Source organism: Panthera leo, chromosome B4, assembly GCF_018350215.1.
Source record: "Panthera leo isolate Ple1 chromosome B4, P.leo_Ple1_pat1.1, whole genome shotgun sequence".
Lineage (NCBI taxonomy): Eukaryota > Metazoa > Chordata > Mammalia > Carnivora > Felidae > Panthera > Panthera leo.
The window spans coordinates 83,119,388-83,144,326 of record NC_056685.1 but is presented as its reverse complement, the minus strand read 5'-3'; the positions used below and the strand labels follow the sequence as shown (position 1 = coordinate 83,144,326).

General features: G+C 55.1%; 1 protein-coding gene and 1 long non-coding RNA gene across 4 annotated transcripts in view; one reads left to right on the top strand and one right to left on the bottom strand.

The window, feature by feature from the left end:
* Positions 1-24,939, bottom strand: part of LRP1 (LDL receptor related protein 1) — an 81,381-nt gene that overhangs the window by 24,411 nt on the left and 32,031 nt on the right. Inside the window, exons 14-43 of one of the 2 annotated variants that reach the window (XM_042946930.1) lie at positions 24,139-24,340; positions 23,660-23,785; positions 21,032-21,172; positions 20,810-20,935; positions 20,224-20,340; positions 19,680-19,760; positions 18,980-19,030; positions 17,897-18,064; positions 13,952-14,134; positions 13,318-13,518; positions 11,955-12,200; positions 11,542-11,739; positions 10,089-10,293; positions 9,741-9,905; positions 8,848-9,092; positions 8,490-8,621; positions 7,953-8,180; positions 7,526-7,700; positions 7,343-7,437; positions 6,994-7,143; positions 6,750-6,890; positions 6,248-6,382; positions 4,518-4,649; positions 4,121-4,255; positions 3,790-3,919; positions 3,522-3,648; positions 2,949-3,100; positions 2,727-2,851; positions 2,054-2,431; positions 531-720 (exon numbers count right to left, since the gene is read on the bottom strand). In XM_042946930.1, coding sequence (XP_042802864.1) covers positions 531-720; positions 2,054-2,431; positions 2,727-2,851; positions 2,949-3,100; positions 3,522-3,648; positions 3,790-3,919; positions 4,121-4,255; positions 4,518-4,649; positions 6,248-6,382; positions 6,750-6,890; positions 6,994-7,143; positions 7,343-7,437; positions 7,526-7,700; positions 7,953-8,180; positions 8,490-8,621; positions 8,848-9,092; positions 9,741-9,905; positions 10,089-10,293; positions 11,542-11,739; positions 11,955-12,200; positions 13,318-13,518; positions 13,952-14,134; positions 17,897-18,064; positions 18,980-19,030; positions 19,680-19,760; positions 20,224-20,340; positions 20,810-20,935; positions 21,032-21,172; positions 23,660-23,785; positions 24,139-24,340 — 4,880 coding nt within the window. The remainder of the gene's footprint in view (positions 1-530; positions 721-2,053; positions 2,432-2,726; positions 2,852-2,948; positions 3,101-3,521; positions 3,649-3,789; positions 3,920-4,120; positions 4,256-4,517; positions 4,650-6,247; positions 6,383-6,749; positions 6,891-6,993; positions 7,144-7,342; positions 7,438-7,525; positions 7,701-7,952; positions 8,181-8,489; positions 8,622-8,847; positions 9,093-9,740; positions 9,906-10,088; positions 10,294-11,541; positions 11,740-11,954; positions 12,201-13,317; positions 13,519-13,951; positions 14,135-17,896; positions 18,065-18,979; positions 19,031-19,679; positions 19,761-20,223; positions 20,341-20,809; positions 20,936-21,031; positions 21,173-23,659; positions 23,786-24,138; positions 24,341-24,939) is intronic. The other variant, XM_042946932.1, reaches the window with a different exon arrangement.
* LOC122224727 lies at positions 14,478-22,267 on the top strand. 2 transcript variants are annotated; one of them, XR_006204901.1, is made up of 4 exons: positions 14,478-14,664; positions 15,005-15,150; positions 17,584-17,715; positions 21,298-22,267. It is a non-coding gene; the product is annotated as an uncharacterized LOC122224727 (long non-coding RNA). The 2 variants fall into 2 exon arrangements; XR_006204902.1 differs by lacking the exon at positions 21,298-22,267 and having other exon boundaries at positions 17,584-17,882.

Below are 24,939 nucleotides of genomic sequence, written 5' to 3'. Positions count from 1 at the left end.
CCTTTGGCTCTTGCTCAAAGCACTGCCCTGTGTCTTGGCCATCCTTCCCTGGCCTTTCCACTTCTAGGTCCTGTGCCAACCTGCCGCCTCTGTGGGGCCTCTTGGTCATCACCGGTCTCCATGCTTCCCAGCACTGTGATTTCTCTCCTCAGCTAGGTCAAAGCTTCCAGGCAATAAGCGTTCAGTGAACAGTCTTGGCCTGAAGCTTGGAGTCTCAGAAACACAGAGGACCTACTATGTGCCTTGAACATGGCTTTCTGATGAATGAATCGACTAATCACTGAGCCAGAATTGTCCTTCACAAGCCCCCCTGCCCCGCCCCGATCCTCCTCTTGGTTCAGGCACCTGAAATATTATTGTCCTATTACAGATGAGGAAACTAAAGCTCAGACAGTTCGGACAGCTGGTCTAAGGTCATGGCAAGGAAGTGGCTGATCTCAGGTGAAAGCCAGCCTCTCCTGCTGCTTCACCCCCACCCGGGGCTGCCCGGAGTGGTTTCTGCCACCCACTCCCTACACCCAGTAGCTCACTTCTGACACTCGTCCAGCACAAAGGCTCGTGGGTGGTCGTCTCCAGACATAGTAATGACCGTCTCGCGCTCAAAGGCCCCTGGGCGGGTCTGGTCTACTGTGTGGCGGGTGATGGTGGATGTTGTGTAGCTTGTCCAGTAGAGAGTGTCCCAGCCACGGTGATAGGCCAGGCCCTCCACAGAGCCCACATCTGCAAGGAGACAGGAGTAGTCATAGGTCGGGATGGAGCCAGAGAGCAGAGCCGAAGGGGCAACCGGGGCATGAACTCAGGGGGAAGGCCTGGAGGACCCGTTCCTCTGGCATATGGGGGCGCTGGAAGGGGATATGTGGGAGCTGAGGAGCATATGGAGGCACAGCCCTTGGCACCCCAGCCCTCCTGTCCTTCCCTATTTTCTACCCAAATGATCCATGGCCCATCTCCCTGACCCTTCTTCCTGCTTCTCCCCACAGCTGGGTAGAATTGGCTTTATGGATTTTAGTAAATCACATCTGACTTGGGCTGTACAGGGTGGGAGCTTCCTGCTTAACAAGGCCAGAACTGGATTGATTCTCATAGACATCCTAAACTCAGGTTAAAGAATTAAGTGCACAATGGGTAGTGGAACCATAGCCTAAGGGGATTTTAGTGGCCTCTAGCTGTATGTCGCTGTGGTTGCCAGAGGCTGCATTAATAGAAGTACTGTAGCTTAAACAATGGCCTGAAGGGAGGGGACAGTTCTTGCCAGTCTCTCCTGATCAAGTTACAATCACAGGGTATCTAGTTTAGCTTTGGACACATTTTTAGACAGGCACGGGGACTGGACTGTGTGGAGCAGGAAATGTCCAGAGGAGGGTCAAAGAACGGATCTATGTTTATCATCGCTGTATACCAGCCACTAGAATAGTGTCTGGCAGGCCTCCGTGGCCAGAATGAATGAATAACTGAACAAACGAGTCAAAGGACCAGGGGGGTATCCAGCCTGGAGAAAAGAAAACTGTAAGTGGAACAAAACGGCACTTTTCACAGAGCTGAAGGGCTGTCCTGGGGTGACGGCTCTAGCACCCAATGGTCTCTGTGGGGTGCACATGACACCTGGGCTGAGCTAAGCGTTCATACCTACGGTTCAGGTGATCCTGTCTCATTATGCAGATGAGAAATCTTGGACAGCACAGGACAAGTGCCTGAAATCCTGTGTCTTGGGTTGAACCCAGCCTGTCTCTGCAGCCTGTGCTGTGAGCACTGGACACACAAAGGAGGGTTTTGGCTTATTCTGTGCAGCCTGGGGGCAAACTAGGATCAGAGGGGGAAGCGAGAGGGGGGCCAAGTGTGACTCCAAATGAGGAGAAACTTTCAAGTAAGTATAATGGGTGCAGTGTGATTTGCTGGCTACTTGTCAGGGACGCAGTCACAGCTGGGATTCAGATCTGGGGCGGAGTGGGCTGGCTGATGTCTGAGGGCTTTTCTACCCTGAGTCGGTGCTGGTCCTCTGCACAGCCCCCTACCCCCCTCCCCCCTTCCTGGGCAGATTGGGGTCTGGGCTCACTCTCCACAATGGTGATCCTCCCCGAGCCATCGTCATTGATCCGTTGGATGTTCCCAAAGTGGATGTCGCTGAAGAAGATGCGATTGGGGGTGCCCGGGGAGGTGCCTGCTCGGTAGTCAAAGGCCAGAGCGATGACATTCTTCATGTGCTCAGGATCCTCAAAGGGTTGCACGGGTGCATTGAGGTTGCGCTCATCAGACAGGTGGATGCTCTTGAGGATGGTGCGCTCTGAGTAAAGCAGGTAGCCGGCGTACTCCCGGCACGACGCCCCGTCTTCAGCCAGCATCCCGTGGGCGCAGGCACACGCCCGCTGCCCCCCGCCCCGGTACAGGCACAGCTGCTGGCACCCGCCATTAGCCACTGCACACACGTTGGTACCTGGGGGGAGGGCATGGGAAGGAGGTGGTTATGGAGGGCAGGGCCCACCTTGGGAAAAGGCTCACCGGTGCCTCTGGACTCTCAGCCAAGGTGGACGCTCTGGTTGGTGCACTGCTCTGCCTCAGCAACTCGGCACCCAAACCCATCCTTGAGCTCCTCAGCCCCTCTTCACCCCCCTCAGGTCTCTGGAGCCGCTGGAAAGTGTCCCTGTGGGTTCAGCGTCTCTCCCGGCCCCTCTCGGTCTGAGAAATCACCCTGTGTGCCTCTCCTGCCTGGCCCAGAGCCCCAGCCTCACCTTTCTGCCGGTCCCGGTTGAAGACTTTGATGTCTTTGAGCTGGACGCCGATGCCTGTTCTCAGGGGCACCGAGTCTGTGGCATTGTCTTTACTCCCACGCTTGATGGAGCCATTGGCGTGAGTCCTAGGGGAAGGGAAGGCCAGGCCGTGAGCGGGGCATCGACAGAGGTCAGGAGGGAGGGAAAGGATGCCAGGGAGAAGACCAGGGCAGAAGGCCTCACCTGTCACTCCAGTAGATGAAGTCCTCAAACACAGACACTGAGAACATGTCCATATTGTTGCTGGACAGAACCACCTCACGGTTCTCACCCGTCTCCAGGTCGATCCGCTCGATCTTGTCTGTCCGGGCATCGCACCAGTATAGCTTCCCATCCTATAGGCCAGAGGCGTGCACCTCACCTCCAGTGCCCAGCACTCTACACCAGCCCCAGTGTCCTGGGCAGCAGGGCTGTCCCACTCACCCCTGCCTCTCGTATCTTTCTCCTCCTTTCTCCATATCCTCCCTGCCCTCTGACCTGCTGATATGCCGACCCTTCTAGACATGCCTTCAGTCCTCACTTCTGAGTGACAGCACACCCTCTCCCCCATCTCTAGGGCAGTAGGAGTCCTACTCTGGGTTGGGAGCTGGGCCAGAAGACCGCAAGACCTATCCTGGGTCCATATCTCCCCACCGAATGGGGGGTTCACCATAGGGAGAGTCTATTGGAAGCAGAGTATAGGGTAAGGGGAGCCTCCCCCCCACAGAATGGGGTCCAGATATCCCGAGGGCTCCAGGGCCAAGCCTGCATTCAAACCTGATAGTCCACCGAGATGCCATTGGGCCAGCTGATGCTGACATTAACCAGCACAACTCGCTCAGTACCATCTAGCCGAGACCGCTCGATACGTGGATACTGGCCCCACTCAGTCCAGAACAGATACCTGTGGGGTGGAGGAGGCAGAAGTGGGGTGTCAGTCCCCAGACCATGGAGGAGAGAGGGTCTCATAAGTGTGGGCTGTGGAAAGTGACCAAGCCAGAACCAAGCCAGGGCTGGGAACTGGACAGCCTGTCCAGCTTCTCACCCCTTCTCTGGGTGGACAGTGATGGCTCGGGGCTTATCCAGACCCTGGGAGATGACCACGTAGCGGAAAGAGCCATTGAGCCTGGCGACCTCGATGACATCAAAGCCTTGGTCTGTCCAGTAGATGTTGCCTGAGGAGGGAGTGAGTGGGGATTAGGGGGTTGGGTGGGAACACATGCACCTGGTCCCCTTCTAGCCCCTAGATCCCTGCTGCTCCCCCATCCGTTCCTGCCTAGTCCTTCTCCTCAGACTCCTGAGATCCCACTTCTCTCCTCCAGGCCTCCACCCTACCTGGAGGCCCAAAGCCCGCCCAGGGCCCTCTCATGGCTCACCTGCGATCCAGTCCACTGCAATGCCCTCCACGCGGCCAATGCCATTGGTCACCACATCCTCGCGCCATGTCTGATCTCGCTTAGCCCGGCTAATGGTACTTAGGCCCATGTCCACCCAGTAAATGGTGTCATTTTCTGGAGATAGAGGAGCCAACGTTGGGATGCCCAACAAGGCAGGGGAAAAGTGGAGGGTCAGAATCAAATGGCAGTCAAAATAGAGGTGAATGCTGGGGGTGGGGGAGGCAGTGGCACGGGGGTTGGAAGGGAAACTAGAGCAGGGTAGGGGGAGCTGTGGTATTTCCCCCTCCAGCTGTAGTCAGGCTGACTCTCACTGGGCTCCCAGAGCACACTACCCTCAAAGTAACGTCCCATTCTCTCCCGCCACCAAATCACTCACCAGCATGGAAATCAATGCCGACAGCCAGGGAGGTCCCCGACACTGGGACCAGGGCATCTGACTTATCATTGGGATCCAAGGGGATTCCCCGGATTCCCTCATGCACAGAGTACAGGAGAAAGGAGCCCACACCTGAAACACAAGGATACTTCAGGCCTGGGTCTCGCTGACACCCCCTTTAAACTTGCGCTCTGTCACTCTGAGTATCTTCTTCCAGACATCATGCCTCCCCCTTCAACACACAGATAAACACACCTGAGCCTGAGGCCTGCAGCTTGGGCTGGGAGGTCACCTGGCTGGTGGGTGGTGGGGGTGGGAAAGGAGAGCAGCTCTGGGGAACCACCTGCAAGACTACTATCCCCCACTAGAGGGCAGAAGAGACCTGGACTTCTCTCCCCAAAAGGGGCCCTGCAGTTCAACTTCACTCCATACAACCCAGCACCCCCAAAAGCTGTTAGGAAGAACCTGGGGAGTTTCAGACAAGGCAATGAAACCAGATGACTCCTAAATGGAGACTTCCACCTTAGTTTCCTCTTTGTCCTCCCCAGTCTGGTCTCTGCCACACACTCTCAAACACCTAAGACTCAATATCCTTGACATCTCATTCCTGAGTCTTAATTCTGTTTTCCCATTTCTTTTGAGGTGCCACTATCCACATGAGCCAGAATCCTCCACTGCCTCTGCCCCATGATACACTGTGTCCCCAGATGAATCCCCCAGGGGGCTCTGGTTTCTCAGGCTCCTTGAAAAAAGGATTCATAGTCAAGGGAGTTTGGGGAAACCCCAAACATTAGTCTCCTCTTGAAAAATCCTCAGTGCAGATGAACATACTCAAGACTCTGAGAAGTTCTGCAGCAAAAAACACTTAAACTTTGTTCAACCCAGTGTTTCTTTCTGTAACATCTACCCACATCAAAGAGGGAGGTTCCCAGGAGCGCACTTTGAGAAGTGCTGTCCTGGGGCAAACTCATAAATCAGTCAGCAAGTTCTTGTGAAATGTCTCTGAGTCTCATCCCTTCTCTTAAACCCAGCCGCTAAGCCCCATCTCTTAACACTGGGCTCACTCTAATAGCCTCCTAACTGGTCTAACTGCCTTGGTTTCTCCCTCCCCCACCCAGCCGGCTCTCTGCCGCCAGGTTAATCTGCCCCAAACACCACTTTCCAGGCACTCCTGGCTGAGAACCCACAGGAGGCCCGCCCTACCTCAGAGCCATCACCTCTGACACCCCCCACAGTCTGCCCACCACTCAGGCTTGGCGCCTCAGGGCCTCTGCACATATCCTCGAATTGCTCTGGACCCAGTGCCTAACTTATTGTCCCTTCCCCTTTGATCCATGCACTTAAATCCTACTTGTCCTATAAAACCCAGCTCACAGCACATCTTTTCCATGAAGCTGGCCCTGGCGCTGCCTGCTGACATCTATTTCTCTAAAATCCTACTGCAGACACTAGATAGCCACTTCATGGTCCAGTTTCCCCTACGCGTTAGCCCCATCTCTGATGAAGACCGCAGAGCACAGGGACAGGGACTTCTGCCCCCTAGCCTTCCCTGTAGTACCCTGCACAACGGGGGCTTACTAAGCATCTAACCCAGAAGGCACTTCACAATACATGATGAATGCAGTTCCTGTCCTCAAGGTGAGAGGAGGAAGGTGGGGCTGTGGGGTAGGAGGGGTCAGAGCTGGAGACTTGGGCCACGGTGGGGGGCAAGATGGTGATGGGGCACTGACCCTCGCAGGCCTGCTGGCCACTCCGGAGGCTGTAGCCGGCCGTGCACATACAGGAGCGGGTCGACTCCGATGTGGGCAGGCAGAGCTGGGAGCAGTCACCGTTGTTGACACTGCAGGGGTTGGTGCCCTCATGGTCTGGGGTGGGTAGGAGGCACAGAGAAAGGGTTAGGTAGACCTTCTCAGGACCTTAGTGTCGGGCTTGCAGTGCTTAGGGAAAGGATAATCACCGCCTTCACCCTGGACCTTGTGGGGGTCACCACCCAACCCACACTCAGGTCTTTTGTCCTCCCAGGCCCTGGCTCTTGTGACCAGGGTGGCTGTAAGCTCATATGGTACCTCTGTGATGATGAGAAAGAGGAGACCCTCTGGGTGGTGAGTGGAGTCTGACCCGTGTTCACTCCCATTCACTTCCTTGCCCAGGGATTCCTACAGCTGCTCATGGCCACAGCCCTCACCCCTCTCTAGCCCACCCCCTGCCCAGGGCCCTGGCCCCCTGCCTCACCCAGCTGGATGCTCTCGTCGTAGACCTTCATGTGCATCACCAGGGTGGTGCTATTCCGCAGGACCACGGATTCTGAGCCATCAGCCTTATTGCACGTGCCCATCTTCTCTGACACCTGATCTGCCCACCACAGCTTGTCCCCTGGGGAGGCAGGAGGGGATGAGACCCTGGGGAGGGCCCCACCCCCAGGCCACCCCAGCCCAGCCTCTCTGATCCTGTCCCTACCCCCACCCAGCAGCCTCACCCATGATGGCCAGGGCAGTGGCCTTGCCCAGCTGGCTCCGCATGGCATCGATGACCTCTAGCCCACTCCCATCCAGGTTGCAGCGGCTGATGGTGTGGTTCCCAGAGCTGATCCAGTAGAGTTTGCTTTCAGGGAAGTCGATAGCCAGGCCTAGAAGAGGGGGGCGTCACTGCCACCAGAAAGTCTGGCACTCAGACTGGGGGCTGAGGGATGTGTGGTTTTGGAGGAGGAGGGTGACGACAAGCGCTAAGCTGGGAGTTCAGGAGACAGAGAGGTAATTGCGGGACCCTGAGGATCTCCTGGGTGGGGAATTAGGAAAGAGTGGTAGCGTAGGCAGGACAAGCCGTACCCACAGGGCCCTTCTGGCCACTGAAGAGCAGGGTACGGTTGCTGCCATCCATGTTGGCCATGCTGATGTTGTCCCCATCGGTCCAATAGAGCTTCCTGGGAGGGTGGCAGGAAGGTAAAGTCACACTCCTCTTTTCCTCCCGCCCCACACCCCATGCTCCCCGACCTTGGGCCCTGGACTGACCCACGCAAGGGGTGGACAACCAGGCCATGGGGCTGCTCCAGGCCCTGCACCACCGCATTCTTGAAGGAGCCGTCCAGCCGGGCCACGTTGATCTGCTTCTTGTTGCTGTCGTAGCTTGTCCAGAACAGGTTTCGGGACACCCAGTCCACAGCCAGCCCATGGGCATTTGGCAAGTCTGGGGGGCACAGTGGGGAGTTGGAGATTGGGTGTTTGCAGGGCATAGATCGGGAGACTGTAGGAAGTGGGGGCTGGTCTGGTTTTGGGGGGAATCAGGGTGGGGAAACCAGGGCTGGGGCATTGAGAAGGGAGAGGATTTGGAAAAGGAATATCAGGACTAAGGGGACCAGGGATGGGAGCAAGGGCTCGGTGGCGGGGTGGGGGTGGGGGGGGCCACACCCACTGCAGGGGTCCAGGGCAAGGGCAGGACCTGCAGAGACGACAGTCTCCACGCCTGTGCCATTGATGAAGGCCCGTTTGATGGCTTGTGTCCGCACATCGGACCAGTAGACGCGCTGCTCGCGGGCATCATAGTCCAGCACCGTGACGTTGTCAATATCGGGCACCGTGAAAGAGATGATGTAGTTGTAGTAGGGGGCATCCAGGTCCACCCCTCGGATCTCCATCTGACGTGCGTACAGCAGGAACTTCTTAAACTCTGTGGGGCGTGTGGCAGGTGACTGAGGACAGCCCCTTACCTTCATGCTTCCCACCCACCCAGATTAGGGTCCCTCCCTCTTCTGGTTCCTTCCATCTGCTGATGGTCATTGGCTATCCGGAAGTGCCCCGATCGGGCTCCCTGTCTGAGTTCACACACCTTCTTACAGCCGTTGTGTCTGGAACCTCTCCCATCAGGTCCCTCCTAGCTGGGATGCTCTATCTTCACTTACAACTGGGAGCCTGGGTACCTGACACCTTCCCCTTCAGCCTCAGTTTACCAGTGGCTCTTGAGGGAGGGGCCTCCTACCATAGCACGTGGTGTTGTCCTTGTGGAGCTTCATGAGGTGGGGGCAGGCGCAGGAGACGGTCCGGTTGTAGTTGATGAGACACAGGTGGGAGCAGGGGCCTCGGCCCCCATTAGCCTCACAAGGATTAGGAGCTAGGGGTGGGGGAGGGGAGAATGGAAAATATCCTGTGAGTCGCTGGCCCCTGCCTGGCCTCTCTCACCTCGACCGCCCCCTCTTCACCTACTCTCACACGCCCTGTTCCAGCATCACCTGCCACCAGACTCTCCAGTCAGCAGACTGGCCCATCCCCACCATCCCTCATGCTCTCACGGCCCCCTCTTCTCCTAAGGCCTTCTAAAGAGGCTGCTGGCCCCTTACCCATGGGCTGCCGGGAGGGGTGGTACACCTGCAGATCAAAGGGCTGGGTATTGGTCCTCTGTACCACGGTGACATTGTGGCCGGTCCACTTGTTGGCCTTGGCCAGCGTGTTTGTCCGCCAGTCCGTCCAATACACCTCCCCCCCATACAGCGTCACTGCAAACGGGTGCGATAGGAACTCGTGTCCCCGAAGCACCTCCATGTGGCCGGAGCCGTCGTAACGGGCTGAGTAAATGGCATCTGACCTGAGAGCGTGGTCGGGGCAGAGTGAGGATGATGGCGGGGGCCATGCCCTGGCCCATCGCCCCCCCCAGTTCTAGCACACTGGAGCAGTCCTTCCTCCCAGGCCTTGCTGGCCAGGGAAGGCAAACAGAACAACATGGAGTGAGAATCAGAGTGGTTTGAGGTCTAGGATCCCAGGTCTTGGATCCCGATTCCGACGCCCTGAATCTCTTGGCTCACTTCTCCATAGGGCCACAGTTAGCACACAGGGGCTTTTTTTTTGGTGAGGTTGGAAGAAGGTACCCACTCTGAGCAGACCAGTTAGAAGTTTGCCCTTCCCCTGGGTGGACGAAGTCCCCGAGCAGAGCACACAGGTTTGTGAGTGAGGACAGGAGGTTGCATTTTAGCCTTGCCCGCACCGGGGCCAGGCAGTCCTGGATGGGGTGACAGCCCTGCTTCTACCCTCTTCTCTCCACATCCATCCTCTCCCCTCTCCCCAACCCTCAGTCCTCTTACTGGGCCCAGCCCTTGGCCACCCCAGTTCTGGCTCCAGCTGCCTCAGGCGTTTTCACCACCCTTATCGCTGGTGAGCCCTGGGACCCCCAACCCCACCCTGCCTTGTGGGGAGGGGAAAGATGGAGGCGTCTGGGGGTGTGGTGGGGGGCAATGACCTGGCATCGATCCAGAGGATGCGCTTCTCCAGGTAGTCCACCGTGAGCCCGTTGGGCCATCCGCCTGAACCTGTCTCCCGGTGGATGGTGCGTCGCCCGGCCCCACTCATGGAGGCGGCCTCGATGCGGGGCAGGCTGGCATCCCAGTCTGTCCAAAACAGGATCCTGGGAAATGGGGAGTGAGTCAGGGGGGGCCAAGGTCAAGGGCCTGGGGCGGGGCTGTTATAGGATCTTTGGTAAAGGGCAGAGGGGGTGAATAGCATTTGAAGAGATAGGTGTCCCTGACCCGGCTGAACAAGGCTTCAGAGGAGACCATGGGGCCAGAATAGGGCTGAGCAGGGTTCTCACCCATCCCGTGGATCCAGCGCGATTGCCCTTGGGTGCTCAATGTCACCAGCCAGGAGGGTGGTCCGAAGGGTCCCATCCAGCTTGGCCACTTCAATCTGGTCCAAGTTACTCTCCACCCAGTAGATGTTGCCTGCAATCCAGTCTACAGCCAGACCCTCGGGGGTGGCCAGGCCGTACTGAATCACGACCTCGAAACTAGTCAGGGCTGGTGAAGAGAAGGTCATGGGAGTGAAATCACAGTATAGTAGGACCACCCTCAACCTTGACACCTCTGCCAATACCTCTGATGCACCCTGGATACAACTGGGGTTCACAGACCCCCTACTCTCCTCACCCAGGCCCCCTGCCCCTCCAGGAGGTCAAATAAGGAGAGAAAAGGCCTAGCTTCCAGAACCCTGAGGAAGGGGAGGTCACAGCTTTCTTCTGCTTGCAGCTCTCTGAAGGGCTAACCCATGGGAGGAGGTCAGAGCAGAGGGTGGAGGCTTTGGGGGACAGATGCAGAATCAATATGAGGACAGAACTTTCTAGAAGTCACTTCAAAGACTGTCTTAACGATTTTTCCCTGGAGATATCTATCTATATCTATATCTATATCTATATCTATATCTATATCTATATCTATATCTCTGTGTATATCATGTATAATTATATATACACATATAGATATAGATGATAGATATAAAATTATTTTCATAGTGTGAACATTATTACAATCTACTTAGCCATTCCCTTGTTGATGAACATTTAGGATGGTTCCAAGTTTTGTCTATAACAAACAATACAAACTCCTTTAGTAAAATGTGCTTCTTTCAAGTCTTTGCTCAGATGTCACCTTCTCAGAAGGCCTTCCTTGACCACCCCATTTAAAATGCCGACCCCCCCATTCTCCCTACTCACCCCCTTTCCTCCTTTCTCTATATCCACACTGCTATCCCCTTCTGTTATATTCCACGTTGTACTCATTTGTTTATATCTGATGTCTCCTCTGGCATGTAAGCTCCCTGAGGACAGACATTTTGGCCTGTTTTGATCACTGCTGTCTTCCCAGGTCCAGGTGTATATGGCAGGTGCTCAATATGTGTGGAAAGATGTCTGTGATGGGTCAGGCTGCCTTTGGATCAAAGGCATGATTCAGGTACCCCATTCCTAAATGGCTTTTTCCTTTTAAGCCTGCAGTTCTAGGATTTGGGGAGCTCCAGACCATTCCAAAGAAAGGCTGATCATTTTGTTAATTATCAGGCTGGCAGCTTTGCTGACGATAATTACGGGGCGTCAGGAACTGAGACCCACAGCAAAATCTAACCCAATTAACGAGAGTGTGGGGGATGGGGGAGCTAGGGGCCTCTGCTTCAGGGTGGCCTGGATCTGGGCCTGTGGCTCCGAGTGCCCAGGTGCCCATTCTCTCTGAAGAGCACCCCGCATTAGTCCTGGGCCAGCAGAAGGGGGCTGTCACCTCCGTTGTCCAGCAGCTTCCCGCGGTAGATCTTGTCCTCCACCACATCAGTCCAGTAGAGGGCGCTCTGGCTGAGGTGGAAGTCCAGGGCGATGGTGTTGCGCAGACCGGGCACCAGAACGCTGTAGTCCCCTTTGTGAAGGTCGATGCGCCGGATCTCATGGCGGTTGGAGAAGATGATGAATGGCTTGAAGGGATCTGGGGAGGAGCGTGACAGGGGTCAGCACGAGGCTTGCTGCCTCAGAGCCGCCCTGTCCAAGAGCAGGCAGGGCAGGGTCTCTGTTGGCCCTGGGCCTGGTCATGGAGGGAAACCACAGCCTTTGGCATCCGGCAGCCCAAACCCAGCCAACTGAAGCTCAGGGGCCTGCCTCAGCCTGCCCAGCCTTCCCGGCCACCTTTCACCCGTGGTTCACCTAGGCTGCGGCAGCTCTCGCCATCCGGCTCCAGCACCCAGCCCTCGTAGCAGGAGCACTTCACGCTGAACTTGTTCTGGTCACACTTCTGGCTGCACTTGAGGTGCTTGGCACAGTAGCTCTGGATCTGGCAGGTGTGGTTGTCGGGCCCCAGCTCCATGCCCAGAGGGCACGAACACACAATGCCTTCGCCAGGTGCCACCGAGCAGTTGTGGCTGCAGCCTCCGTTATTCAGAGAGCACTGGTCTGTGGTGTGGGCAGCAGGGGACAGGATCAGGGTCAGGATCCAGGAGGAGGCAGGATGACGGCCTGGCTGGGTCTCAAGTCCTGGGCAGCCCAGACAGAGCCCTGGCACCCTGCCCATAGCATCTTTCTTTCCCATTGCCGGCCAAGCCTCTGTCCCCGCGCTCCCTCAGGACCAGGATTGGGACCCCAGCACCCACCACGGGGGCCACCCTTCTCCTTTCCCTGAGGAACACCCTCACATCATGGATGCATCTAGTCTCTATTTTCTGGTCTCTTCTTGAGCCCATGGTGGGGGGCCCCAGCTTTCTGCCTCTCTCTGGGGGTTGCCCTTTTTTCCTCGATCTCTTCTGATTTGGGTGTGATTAGGGTGGGGTGTGGTAGGGAATGTCCTGCCAGGTTCTCTGACACACCCTGAGATCTGCCAGCCCTGACTGATGACCTGTCAGCAGTTCTCGGGCCGGTCCCAGCCTGCCTCCTCCCCCACTCCTCCCCCCTGCAACAGATGCTCTGCCTGGCGTGGAGGAGACAGGCTGCTCTGCTCTGCTCCCCTCCCTGACCCCTATTTCTTTTGATCCTTGAATGCACAGCCTCCTCACCCCACCTTCTCTCTCTACGGGCACTATCTGTCCTTGGGAACCCAGTTAAATCGCTGCCTCCTCTGGAAAGCCTGCCCCGACCACCTCAACACTCAACCCTGGTGTCTTCATCTTTAAAAGCAGCTCTGTGCTGTTCTCTGGTGGGTGTGAGTGAGGGTCTGTGACTGCAGGAAGGGGGTGCACTGCACTGTCTCCACAACACCTTAGGACCTCGGACCAGTTACTTAACCTCTCTGCCTCAGTTTTCTCCTCTGTCAGATGGAGATGATAACACTGTCCGCCTCACAGGGCTGTTGTATGGATTAAACGCGATAATAGCGTGGTGTGCTCAGCCCAGCCTCTTGCCGAGGCCAGTCTGAAACCAGTAAGGGTTGTTGGTAACTTCTTGGGGTGCTGCTTGCTCTTTCCCAGTCTGAGACCACTCCCCGATGAACTTGCCCCGTTCCACCTGTCCTCGAGACTCCTTACCCAGCCACCCTCCCCACTCCTCTCCTGGGGCCTTTGCTAGGCCTAATCCTCACCGCAGAGCTCTCCCTCGTCTGAGCCGTCTCCACAGTCGTCGTTGCCATCACACAGTTTGTCGGGGGGCAGGCAGACTGAGGTGTTGTTGGCGCAGGGGTGCGAGGGTGGCCTGCAGGCCAGGGACTCACAGTTCTCCTCATCCGAGTTATCTTCACAGTCACTGTCACCATCACACACCCAAGCTTTGCTGATGCATCGAGCTGAGGGTGAGTGTAGTATGAGGGCAGGCCCGGGCAGGAGGGCTCTCCGTGCCTTTCTTCCCAGACCCGATGGGTTTCTCTAATAGGGTCATGATTGTAATGCCTTGGGGTCCACTAGGAACATTGGAGGCCTTTTCTGTCAGATTCACAGAGGCAGCAAAGAAAGCAAGAATCTGCAGAGGGTGCTGAAGCTCAACTCTGGTGAGGGTTTTGGTTTCCAGGGCCTTTAGTGCAGGCCCTGGCCCCTTACGAAGCTTCCCCCATGCATCATGCACAAGCTTTTTCTGTGTGGCCCTTTGCCTCACCATGTCCCCACCCCCAGCCCCCGCAGCATAGCGCTGTCTCCCTCACCACTCCTTTGCCACTGCCTCTCAATATGGTCTCCTCCTGTCCATGTTGCCCCAGTCAGGCTCCTGCCCCTCCTTCTTTTTACCGGAGTCCTTGCAGCCAAACTTGACATTGGGGTCACAGACGTGGGTCACTCCCTCACAGCTCTTCTCATCACTGGAGTCCATGCAGTCAGTGTCTCCATCACAGCGCCAGCGCAAGGGAATGCACAGACCATCCAGTCGGCACTGGAACTCATCATTGTGGCAGCCACCGGGAGGCCGTGTGGCTGCAGGGGGACAGAGGGAGGGCAGGGGGGGTAGGGGCTCCACGTCAGCCATTCCCATGTGTGCCTTCCCAATCCCCCTCCTGTTCTGCCCAGTCCAGAGCTATGAGCCAAGGCAGGGATGGAGAGTTCTCTGAGTCCTGCCGACACTTCTCAGAAGCTAACTTGGAGTCAGGAATGTCACACCTCCCAGGACCCCAGCAATCAGCTCGTCTATAATCTCTCTATTTTACACACCAGTGCTCTATTGGATAAGCAGTTTGCTGGGCCAGAACTCAAAGGCCCCCCATCTTGGCCCAGCCTCCATTTTACCCGTTCACTCCATAAACACCTCTTGAGTGCCTCATGTGTGCCAGGCACTGTTCCAGGTGCCAGTGTGAGCGAGCCCATCTTTACCCTCATGGAGCTGAAGTTCTAGCAGGGAAGAGACAGTGAAGACATGACACAGAAATCCAGAATGTTACTGCAGGGAGTGTTCCATGCCATGGAGACGAAGCTGGGTCAAGGCTAGCGAGGGATGACGATGCTACTGGGTAAGATGGTCAAGGAAGGCCTCTGAGCAGATGTTTGAACAGAGGCTTGGATGACATCAGCCGTGAGAATACCGGGAGGTGCAGCCTGGCAGAGGGAACAGTGAGTGCGAAGTCTCTGAGATGGGACCACGCAGGGCATGTTTGCAAAATGCCCGAGGCATATTTGAGGCTGCATAGCTGGAGTAGAGTGAAGGAGGAAATGAGTGGCAAGAATACAGGTCAGAGAGGTGGTGGGAGCCCTGCAGGCCATGGAGTGGGGCTTGGCATTGATTCAAGTGTGTAAGGAGCCAGTGCAGGCTCGAGGGCAGGGCTGAGGTGTGATCTGACTCATGTTCTGCAGGATCACTCCGGCTGCAGCACTGAGATCTGACTCAGGAGGCCGGAAAGGAACAGGAACAGCACCCGGAGGCATAGGTGACTGTGCAGGAGCCTCACCTTGCTCTCACGCTGCCGCCCGCTCCTTCTACCCACCCCGCCATGAATGTGGTCAGTGCTCTTCTCTTGTGCCTGCATTTCAGCACTGGCCTTTCTTGGGGCTGGTTTTCCTTCCTTGGGGCCGGTTTTCCTTCCTTGGGGCCCCTGAACCTCCTTCTCATCGAATCTCCTTCTAGGATTATCCTCTGAAAGCACCTTCTACATCATTTTTTTCAGGGTATTTTTTATTTATTTTATGTTTTTTTTTATTTGGGAGAGAGAGAGTGAGGAGGCAGGGGAGAGGGGCGGAGGGAGAGAGAGAGAGCGAGAGAACCCTAAGCAGGCTCCACACTCAGCTCAGAGCCTGACATAGGGCTCCATTCCACGACCCTGGGATCATGACCTGAGCCGAAATCAAAAGTTGGATGCCCAACCCACTGAGCCACCCAGGCGCCCCAGCACCTCCTATATCTTATCACCTTCCAGCTTCAAAGTCCTTCAAAGACCCCAGTGCCTGACTTTCAACTGCTGATATAATCCGCCCCCTTTGGGCACAGCCTCGTTCCCCATTGGCCCCTCCAGTCTGAGGGCCCCCCTCCCCCAAGCAGAGGCAAAAGTGCTCAGTTTCACCGTCTAAATCTTACTACTGTGTTCTCCACCCCTAGCGCCCCCCTTCTGAGGACCCTCCCTCATGTCCATTTGGCCACAGTCGAATCCCTCATCAGGGCCCAATGCAGACCCCGCCTCTTCCTCAATGGCCCCAGACCACTGCAGCTACCACCACAGTTAACAGTCACTACCAATCAGGACATGTCTGCTCCCACATGCCAGGCTCCCACACATCTCCTCTCATTTCATAGGGGAGGAAGCCAAGTCTCAGAGGAAATGACTTGTCCAAGTTCACCCAGCTTGTGAGTGAGGGGCAGAGTGCTTCTCCACCACACCACAAGCCTCCAGAAGCTCCCTTCTCAGAATCCCAAGGCACTATTACCTGTCCCACTCACCCAACCCTTCTGAGATGGCCCTTGAGACTCAGTGACTGTTTCCTGGGCCTCAGGTGACCCTCCCTGCCCTCTCTCTCAGTTCTGGGTCCAGAGTGGGGATGCGTGCCGTCAGTACTGGTCTAACTGTGTACACCTTCACTCTGTAAGGCATAGGTTGCAAGCTGGAGATTCAGGGGCTAGATGAGGCCTGCCGAAAGATTTTGGCCTACAGTATTTTTAAAACCTTTGAAGTCCATTGTCAGTTGTTATGGGTTGATTTGTGTTCCCTAAAAAAGATGCTGATGTCCTAACTCATAGTACCTGTGAATGTGATCTTCTTTGGAAATAGATCTTTTTTTTTTTTTTTTTTAAAGAGAGAGAGAGAGAGAGAGAATCAGTGGGGCAGAGGGAGAGAGAGAATCTTAAGCAGGTTCCACACTGTGCGGGGCTCAATCCCACAACCCTGGGATCATGACTTGAACTAAAATCAAGAGTTGGATGCTCAACCAACTGAGCCACTCAGGAGCCCCTGGAAATAGGTCTTTGCAAATGGTCGAGTTAAGATGAGGTCATTAGGGTGAGACATCATCCAATATGAATGACTGTGTCCTTACATAAAGAGGAAATCTGGACACAGAGATAGGCAGGCACACACACACAGGGAGATCACCATGAAAAGATGAAGGCAGAGATTGGGGTGAAGCATATACAAGCCAGGGAATGCCAAAGGTTGCCTGCAAACGCCAAGAGCTAGGAGCGAGGCCTCCCTCAATCCTGCCAATATTTTGGACTTGGGTTTCCAGCCTCTAGGACTGAGATGATAAATTTCTATTGTTTAAGCCACTCAGTTTGTGGAACTTTGTTGTGGCCGCAAATAGGAAACAAATACAGCAGGGCTTAAAAATGGGTAGATTTAGGGAGGGGGACAAAACAGAAGAGACTCATGAACATGGAGAACAAACTGAGGGTTACTGGAGGGGTTGTGCGAGGGGGGAGGGGCTAAATGGGTAAGGGGCACTAAGGAGTCTACTCCTGAAATCACTGTTGCACTAGATGCTAACTACTTTGGATGTAAATTTTAAAAAATAAAAAATAAAATTTAAAAAAATGTGGGAAGTTAAAAAAAATGGGTAGATTCCACGTAAAAATCTGCATTTATGACTTCTCTTATAGCCAGGGCAACCCTGGGTCTGCAATCTTCCATGGAAACAATCAGCCAGAACTGAGAAACAAATCTTCCTTGAGAGGGTCTGTGCCTTCCAGTAGACTCGGCCCCCACTGCCCCCTAGCTGGGTCCTGGAGGCTTGGGCACTGAGGACCCTCACGGGGCCAACCCCTCTCTTCTTTGGTCCCCACTGTGCTCATTCATCCTTACCAGCCCCACCCCCACCCCCGAATATCCCTTTTTCAAGCTACCAGCTCTCGAGCACAGGCTGTGTGCTGAGTGCTTTTTGTGCATGATCTCACTGAACCCCCACATCAGTGCTGTGATGTGGGTGCTATTATTATCCCCACTTTGCAGATGAAACTCACAGAGGCCCACAGAGATGAAGCAATTTGCTCAAGGCCACCCAGATAGTAAGTTGCAGAGCTGGAGCTCAAACCCAAGGCCACCCAACTGCAAAGCCCGTAATCTTCACAGTGTGTGACAAAGGTTTGTTGACAATGTCTCTCTCCCGCACGACAGGCACCTCCTGAGGATAAGAGCCATGTCTGGGTTATCTCTGGTTCCCAGATGGCTGCAGCACAGAACGGGGAGGATGGAGGGACAGAGGGATGGCTAAGTGACTGGCGTGTGATGGTCTCACCCCGTCTGCTGGCCCCCAGGCACCCACCCTGGTTGGTGCAGTTGGCGTGTGTCTCGTCGCTGTAGTCCCCGCAGTCGTTGTCACCATCACAGGTCCAGTGCTCGGGGATGCAGCGCCCGCTGTTGCACTTGAACTGAGTGCTGGAGCAGGAGTGGCTGCAGCCGGCCTCATCACTGTTATCCCCACAGTCATTGTCTGAGGGGGGAGGCAACAAGGGGAGAGGCGAGGAGGAGGTCAGCAAGCTGCCTTCTCTGTGACCCCAGCTTGGGGCCCCCACGCCCCCCTCCCGTTCCCACCCTCAGCCCGCCCCACCCCCCACTGAGAAAATAACAAACAGAAAAGACACAGAAACTGCATAGACTGCAGCATGCACCATGGCCCACGCAGGGGGCGGGGAGAGGAGGGGTGGGCTCCGGGAGGGCCCTTCCCTGAGTCTCGGAGGATGGCGGGTGGGGGACTGGACGCGTTCCTTTCCCTTTCTCATTTTGGCAGGGTGTGGGAACAGGGGTCTGCTTGCTTTGGGGGAAAGGCAGGGATTCCTCTGGCTTGGGAGGGAGAAAGGTGGATGGCGTGGAGGTGAGGCTGCCCTGCTGGGGAGGGAAGGGCCCGATGAGGCCCGCCCTGAGCTTGGCCACTGCTGTGCCCCATGCTGCGGCCGCCTGACTCACAAGGGGTACTGCCTGCAGCTGGGAAGGCTCGGGGGCCACTCCTGGAAGGCATCTGAGGGTGACTGAATGAACGTCCTGCTTTCTAGGCCTTGTGGGTGAGGGGCTACTGGACTTCCCTCCACATTTTCGGGACACCTGAGAAGGTTGGGGTACAGCTTTCCCCCTTGGGTGTGTTCCTGCCTCTTTTCCATCTGGAGTTGATTCTCTCTCCTCTCCCTCTGTGTCTTGGTCTTTTTGTCCCCACCTCTCTGTCATCTCCTCTCTTCTGTCCCCTCTGCTTCTTTCCCTTCCACAGTCTTTCTCTGTTGCCTCCTCTCTCCCTTCTCTCTTTCCCTTCACGTCCTAGGAGCTCTGGAGAGGGGAGCTGCCTAGGGGTTCTGAGAGGCGGCCCGAGGCCAGCTGGGACTCTGGGGTGATGGTGCATGTGCTTCTATGCACTGACCGGCAGGCTCAGGACAGGTCTTTTCGTCAGAGCCGTCCCCACAATCCTTCTCTGAAACACAGAAACCGCCAGGGCAACCATTGGCACACGAGACACAGCAAAGATGAGGGGCAACGTGGTGTTGACCCAATACATGCTCTCACACATCAGCCAGGGCTGGAGCCTCCGGAGCAACACGTCACAACACACAGACACAACCAGAGCCCCGAGACGGCACACACATGACGATGCACTGGCCCCCGTGGCTCAGGGCTGACATCACCTGGTCCGTGGCTGACCGCCAGGTGGGCTTCGGAGCCTGAAGGCGGAGCCTGGAGGGTGCACCAAGGACCCCAGGAGATGGGGTTTGCGGGGAGAAGGGAGTTGGGCACTGGGCTCTCCTTGCTCTGCCCCTCTAGCCTTTCTCACTCATTTCTCCCTGGCCCCCAAGCCTCTGCCCGAGAAAGGGCAGCTCAGGCCCTGTCTGGGGAGGAATGGTACAGACAGGTGGCAGGGACGGTCTCCCCTCTGTCCATACTAGTTCCCCCATGGCACTTCTGGCCTGTCCTCCTTTCTCCCAGCCAACCCAGTGGGGCTTTAGTGGATTGGCGGCGGGAGGCCCCAGCTTGATTCGAAAACCCCTTTACCTCCCACCCAGGGCGTGGCTGTGGCTTTTAGCTTTCCTAGGAATCAGGGCAGGTTAAAGGGGGCAAGCTCTTACCATTATCACATCTCCAGTTGATGTTGATGCATCTGCCATTGTTGCAGGTAAACTGAGTCAGGGGGAAGCAGGTGGGATAGGCTGTCAGGGAGAAAGAACAGCTGAGTAGGGCCCTCAAGATCATACAGCATCATGGCACCTGGCAGGTGGGTGCGGGGTCCCTCCTGGAACCAGCAGCTGTAGCCCGGTCAGACAGGGATGGGAAAGCTACGTGGTGGGGCTTCAGCCTGAAGCTCTGCTCATTCGTCCCCATCCCTCTGAGCATCCCTTTTTCAAACTTCTAGTTACCCACCACTCACCCTGTGCTGAGTGCTCTTCCTGCATCATCTCACTGGATCCCCACATCAGCACAGTGATGTGGGTGCTCTTATTATCCTCATTTTGCGGACAAAACTCACACAGGCTTCGGAGATGAAGGCGCTTGCTCAAGACCACCCAGGGACTAAGGTTCAGGGGCCCTCCAGCCCCCCCACCCCACCCCAGGGCACATTCGACGGGCTCCCTGTTCCCCATGCCAGCCCAGCCTCCCTGCTGTCCCTCTTACCACATGAAGCGGACTCGTCAGAACGGTCCCCACAGTCATCATCCAGATCACACGTCCAGGAGATGGGGATGCAGCGGCCACTGGCACAGGAGAACTGGTTGGGTGGGCAGGTGCGAGCTGGGGACAGGGATGGGCGCGGGTGTTCATAGTCTTGCCCTCCTCTCTTAATTTCCTATTCTTTCCTCCTGTCCTCTGCCTATCAGGAAGTCTTCCCAAGGGTCTCAATGTCATTTCTCTGAGAGAAGTTTAAAGCCACATATGTGGTCTGACCCCCGCATCTGCTTCACCCCATCTCTCACGGGGTCTCTGGTATCCTCCAAGGAGACGATCCACCCTGACTTGCTTCTGTCTCCAATCTGGAGCTGTGATCTGTCCCCGCCTTCCCCACCCACCCCGGTTCAGTCCTCCCAGCCAACCCCGTTCTCCTGGGGAAGGGGAGAGCACTCCTTTCTTCCTGCTCAGCATCCCATCCTCTCTGCCTCAATACCCCATGCTCCTTTCTTTCCTGAGGCCACTCTGGCTGCCCCTCCCCGCCCCGGCCTCCCTGCCTGAGGGGTGCCCAGTGCAGCCCACTCCGACCCCACACCTGAACAAGTGGCATTGGACTCGTCTTCACTGTTCCCACAGTCGTTGTCCCCGTCACAGAGCCAGCGGTTGGGGATGCACCGGTTGTTCTCGCACTTGAACCTGTCCGAGGGGCAGGTGTGCTGATCTAGGGAGTGAGGAATTCAGGGGTCAGTGAGAGGGGCGGGACCCAGCTCTCTCCACATGCTGCCCTGCAGTTGTTGGAGAGGGGCGGGAGACTCACGGCAGAGGGCTGGGGCCTCGTCACTGTTGTCTAGGCAGTCGTTGTCCCCGTCACACTTCCAGCGCTCCTGGATGCAGCGGCTGTTGGCGCAGGCGAACTCGCCTGGCTGGCACTGGGGTGGGGGCACGTAGGATGGGTTCGCTGTGGGCACCACAGGGGTGTGGGGGGAAAGTCAGACGCAGGTCATGGGACAGATGCTCAGCTCTCTGTACTACATTTGCCTGTTGTATTATTTTAAATGATATGCAGACAGTAATCTTTCCTAGGGCGTGATTCTTCACAAACAAATAATCTGGATGGAAACCGCAACTCTTTCTCAAGCCACAAGGGTGATGTTTACTTGAACACTTTCAGTACTGCAGTATGGCCCGAGAAGAAGCAGCTTCCAAGAGAGCCTAGAGCCCCCCACCCCTTACTTTTGTCCCTCCTGAGAAGACCACCTCTCACCAGCTTCCTGTCATCTCCACAAACTGCTTCTTGGAAGTTACCCCTGGGGCCCCCAGAGCCCTGTCGTGGTGCCTGGACTTTTTCCTTCACAGATGCATGAACTCTACCAGCCGGAGTGAAAACAGGTCCCAGAACTCTGCAGGCTCCACCCTTCCACCCTCATCACTGCCACCTCACCACCCCCCGTCTACCTTGAGCACTCAGCAGTAAAATCACTTTGTGCTTTGTCTGCATTTTCGTCGGTAACATGGAGAAGCCCAGCGCTCCCAGGTCAGCTCCTGTCCCTGCACCCTAAGCTCTGCTTGCAGCCTTTCTGACCTGTCCAACTCTCATCCCCGCTCTAATCCCTGAAGCTTCTGTGCGTCCCGTGGGTGCCTATTTTCTCTCCTGTGGCCCTAGACCACTGGGCCTTGGCATGTGTTGTCTTGCTCCGTGCAACTGCTTCGAGACTGTTCTGCTCCCCTTTCTGAAAAATCAGCTCTGATTTTCATGTTATTAGACTACACCAACCCCTACTTCTATGGGCCTTCAGGCCACTTACTATCATCCTTAAAGGTTTTTAGCTGATGGCTCAGTGTCACTTTTCCTCCAATCTCTCCTGCTTTAATTCTTGGTGATTTCAACATCCGTGCAGATCCTTCCATTACCCTGGCCACTCAGTTCCCCTCTCTGTCAATGCTCTTGCCCTCCACCTGGCCTTAGTCACTCATTCTTAGCTGTCCATTAAGGCCCCACTGACCCATTTTCATTTCTGGGATTCTATCTTAAGGAAACCATCCAATATGGGAAGGCAGGAAGATATGGGAAATAGCATAGCAAGTGATAAAAAAAAAAAACAACAAAAAGCAAAAACAAAAACAAAAACAAAACAGGCTCTGGGTCAGACTTCCTGGATTCAAATCCCTGTTATAACTTTGGGCCTCGTTTTCTTCATCTGTGAATTGAGGATAATAAAAATACTTTCCCTACATGAATATTTTAAGGAGTAAACAAGTTGCTGCATGGGAAATGCTTAAAATCACATCTTGGCACCTGATCTGTGCTCAACAAATGAATGTTAGCTGTGATTATAACAAAGACAGAAATAACTTAAACGTCCTATGGTAGAGAAATGGTTGAGTAAGTTACGGAACGTTTACTAATGAAATATATTTCAGCCATTAAAAATTCTGCTTACGTATCTATGACCTACTGTCGAGTGACAAAAGCAGAAAACTAAAGAGCATGTGTAACCTGGCTAGTTTAAATAAAGGGAAATGTGGGGCGCCTGGGTGGCTCAGTCGGTTAAGCGTCCGACTTCAGCTCAGGTCATGATCTCACAGTCTGTGAGTTCGAGCCCCGCATCAGGCTCTGTGCTGACAGCTCAGAGCCTGGAGCCTGTTTCGGATTCTGTGTCTCCCTCTCTCTCTGACCCTCCCCCGTTCATGCTCTGTCTCTCTCTGTCTCAAAAATAAATAAATAAATGTTAAAAATTTTTTTTTAATAAATAAATAAAGGGAAACATGTAGAGACATGTTTGGGAGGGTGTCCCTCCAAATGGTAAGAGTGACATCCATGTCACATGGTATTTGGGTGACTTGTACTTTCTCCTATGTTTTTCTATACTGTTTATTTATTTTTTACAATGAGCATGACCTACTTTTCTTCAAAAAGAAGCTGTTTAAAATAATGCAACAATAACACAGAAAATGCTGTGACACATATGAGCCCCAAAGGGTGGAACACATTTTATGTACAGTATGATCTCAGCTACAGAAAACCAACCGTGTAACCCACCTGGCCCAAAAAGGTGGTGTTCGCTTTCCTGCAATGCTAACAATATAGTGGTGTCTGTTGGTGGGATGCGGGCTTTTTTTTCACTTCTCTAATTTCCAATATTTAGAGCTGTTGTTATATTACTTTAATCAAGGGGAGACAAATGTAAAAGTATATTTTCCCCTTTCCATAGCTGTCCTGATCATCATTCAGCTTCCCCTAATCTTTGCGTTCTCCCTAACTCTTCCCAGCACCCAGTCCTCCCTAAACCCCCCTCCTGGCCCCCAGAGCCTGCTCCCTCCCCATCCCTTGCCTCCTGTTGCCCCCACAGGACCCTCTTTTCCTCCTTTATCTCTGATTGGACACGGTGGCCCCTCCTGCTGAGGACCACTGTCAGGCCACCCGCCCCGGCTGGGCACCTCATACCCAAACAGGTGACACCGTCTGTGTCCAACACCTGGTCCTCGGCGCAGGCACATTGGCGGCTCCCAGGGGTGGCCAGGCACAGGCTGCTGCAGCCACCGTTGTTCACCCGACATTTGTTGGTACCCACTGCAAAGGAGGGGCCAAGGGAGGGGCCGGGAAGGACAGGGTTGTCATAGAGTCAGCAGAGGCCAGAGACAGGAGATGAGAGGACAGGGAAAAGACACATTGAAGTGAGGAGTGAGAAAGAGAGGAAGTGGTGAGAAGATAATGAACACGTTGAAGAAAAGAACACGTAGGCATGGGGCAGGGAAGGAGACAGGGAAGACAAAGTCAACTGGGTTGGGGGCCTTTCTTCTTGAGAGCCTCAAAAGTCAGAGCCTGGGATCCCTGGGGAGTGCCTTCACCACCCCCCTCCCCAGAGTAGCCTTACCGCCCTGTCTAGGTACCACCCCCTCACTGGCCCCAGCCCCAGGGGGTACCTTGCTGCTGCTGAGCATCATACATGCGGATCTCAAAGATGGGGGGCCGCTCACTGCGCAGAAGGGTCACGGTAGGGGGTGCACCGCCTGTGCCCCGTTCTAAGCGGTAAACACTGCCACTCCGGTACTCAGTCCAGAAGAGGTAGTTGCCGTGGTGACACAGGCCAAAGGCGTGGTTCAGCTCAGGACCCTCATATACAATCTAAGAATTGAGGGGAGGTTACTGAGGAGCTATAGACAAATGGGGTGCCTGAGGAAGGCCCAGGGGGATCACCATTTTGTTTACTCATTTGTCCATGTCCTGGATATGGGTCTTGCTTCCCCCATTAGCCTGGGAGCCCCTGAGGATGATAGCTTTGCACACAGTGAGGTGCTAGACACCGGACCCAGTGGGATGCTGATGGGGAACTTGTCCACCTTGTCCTCCCTTGTATCCATTCATATTCATTCATATCCCTCCAACACACATGTGCGCGCACACACACACACACACACACACAGTACTGAGCATACAGCCAGAATTCATCTGTTCGCTTCTTCATCCAACAAACACCTGCCAGGATCTATTAAGGGCCAAGCTGTGGTATGAAAAAGACTGTGTATGTCTCATGGAGGGCACACACAGCAATCCAGGATGGAAAAGGGGTCTGGAGACAACATCCTAGAGGAGGTGGCCCCTGAGCAGTGTGCCGGGTGAGGAGGAGTGGGGGTGGAGGCAGAAAACTGCATAAGCAACAGCACAGAGGGCAGTACTCAATATGCTGTGTGCTGGGAATTTCCAAGCTGTGTAGTGTTGCTTGT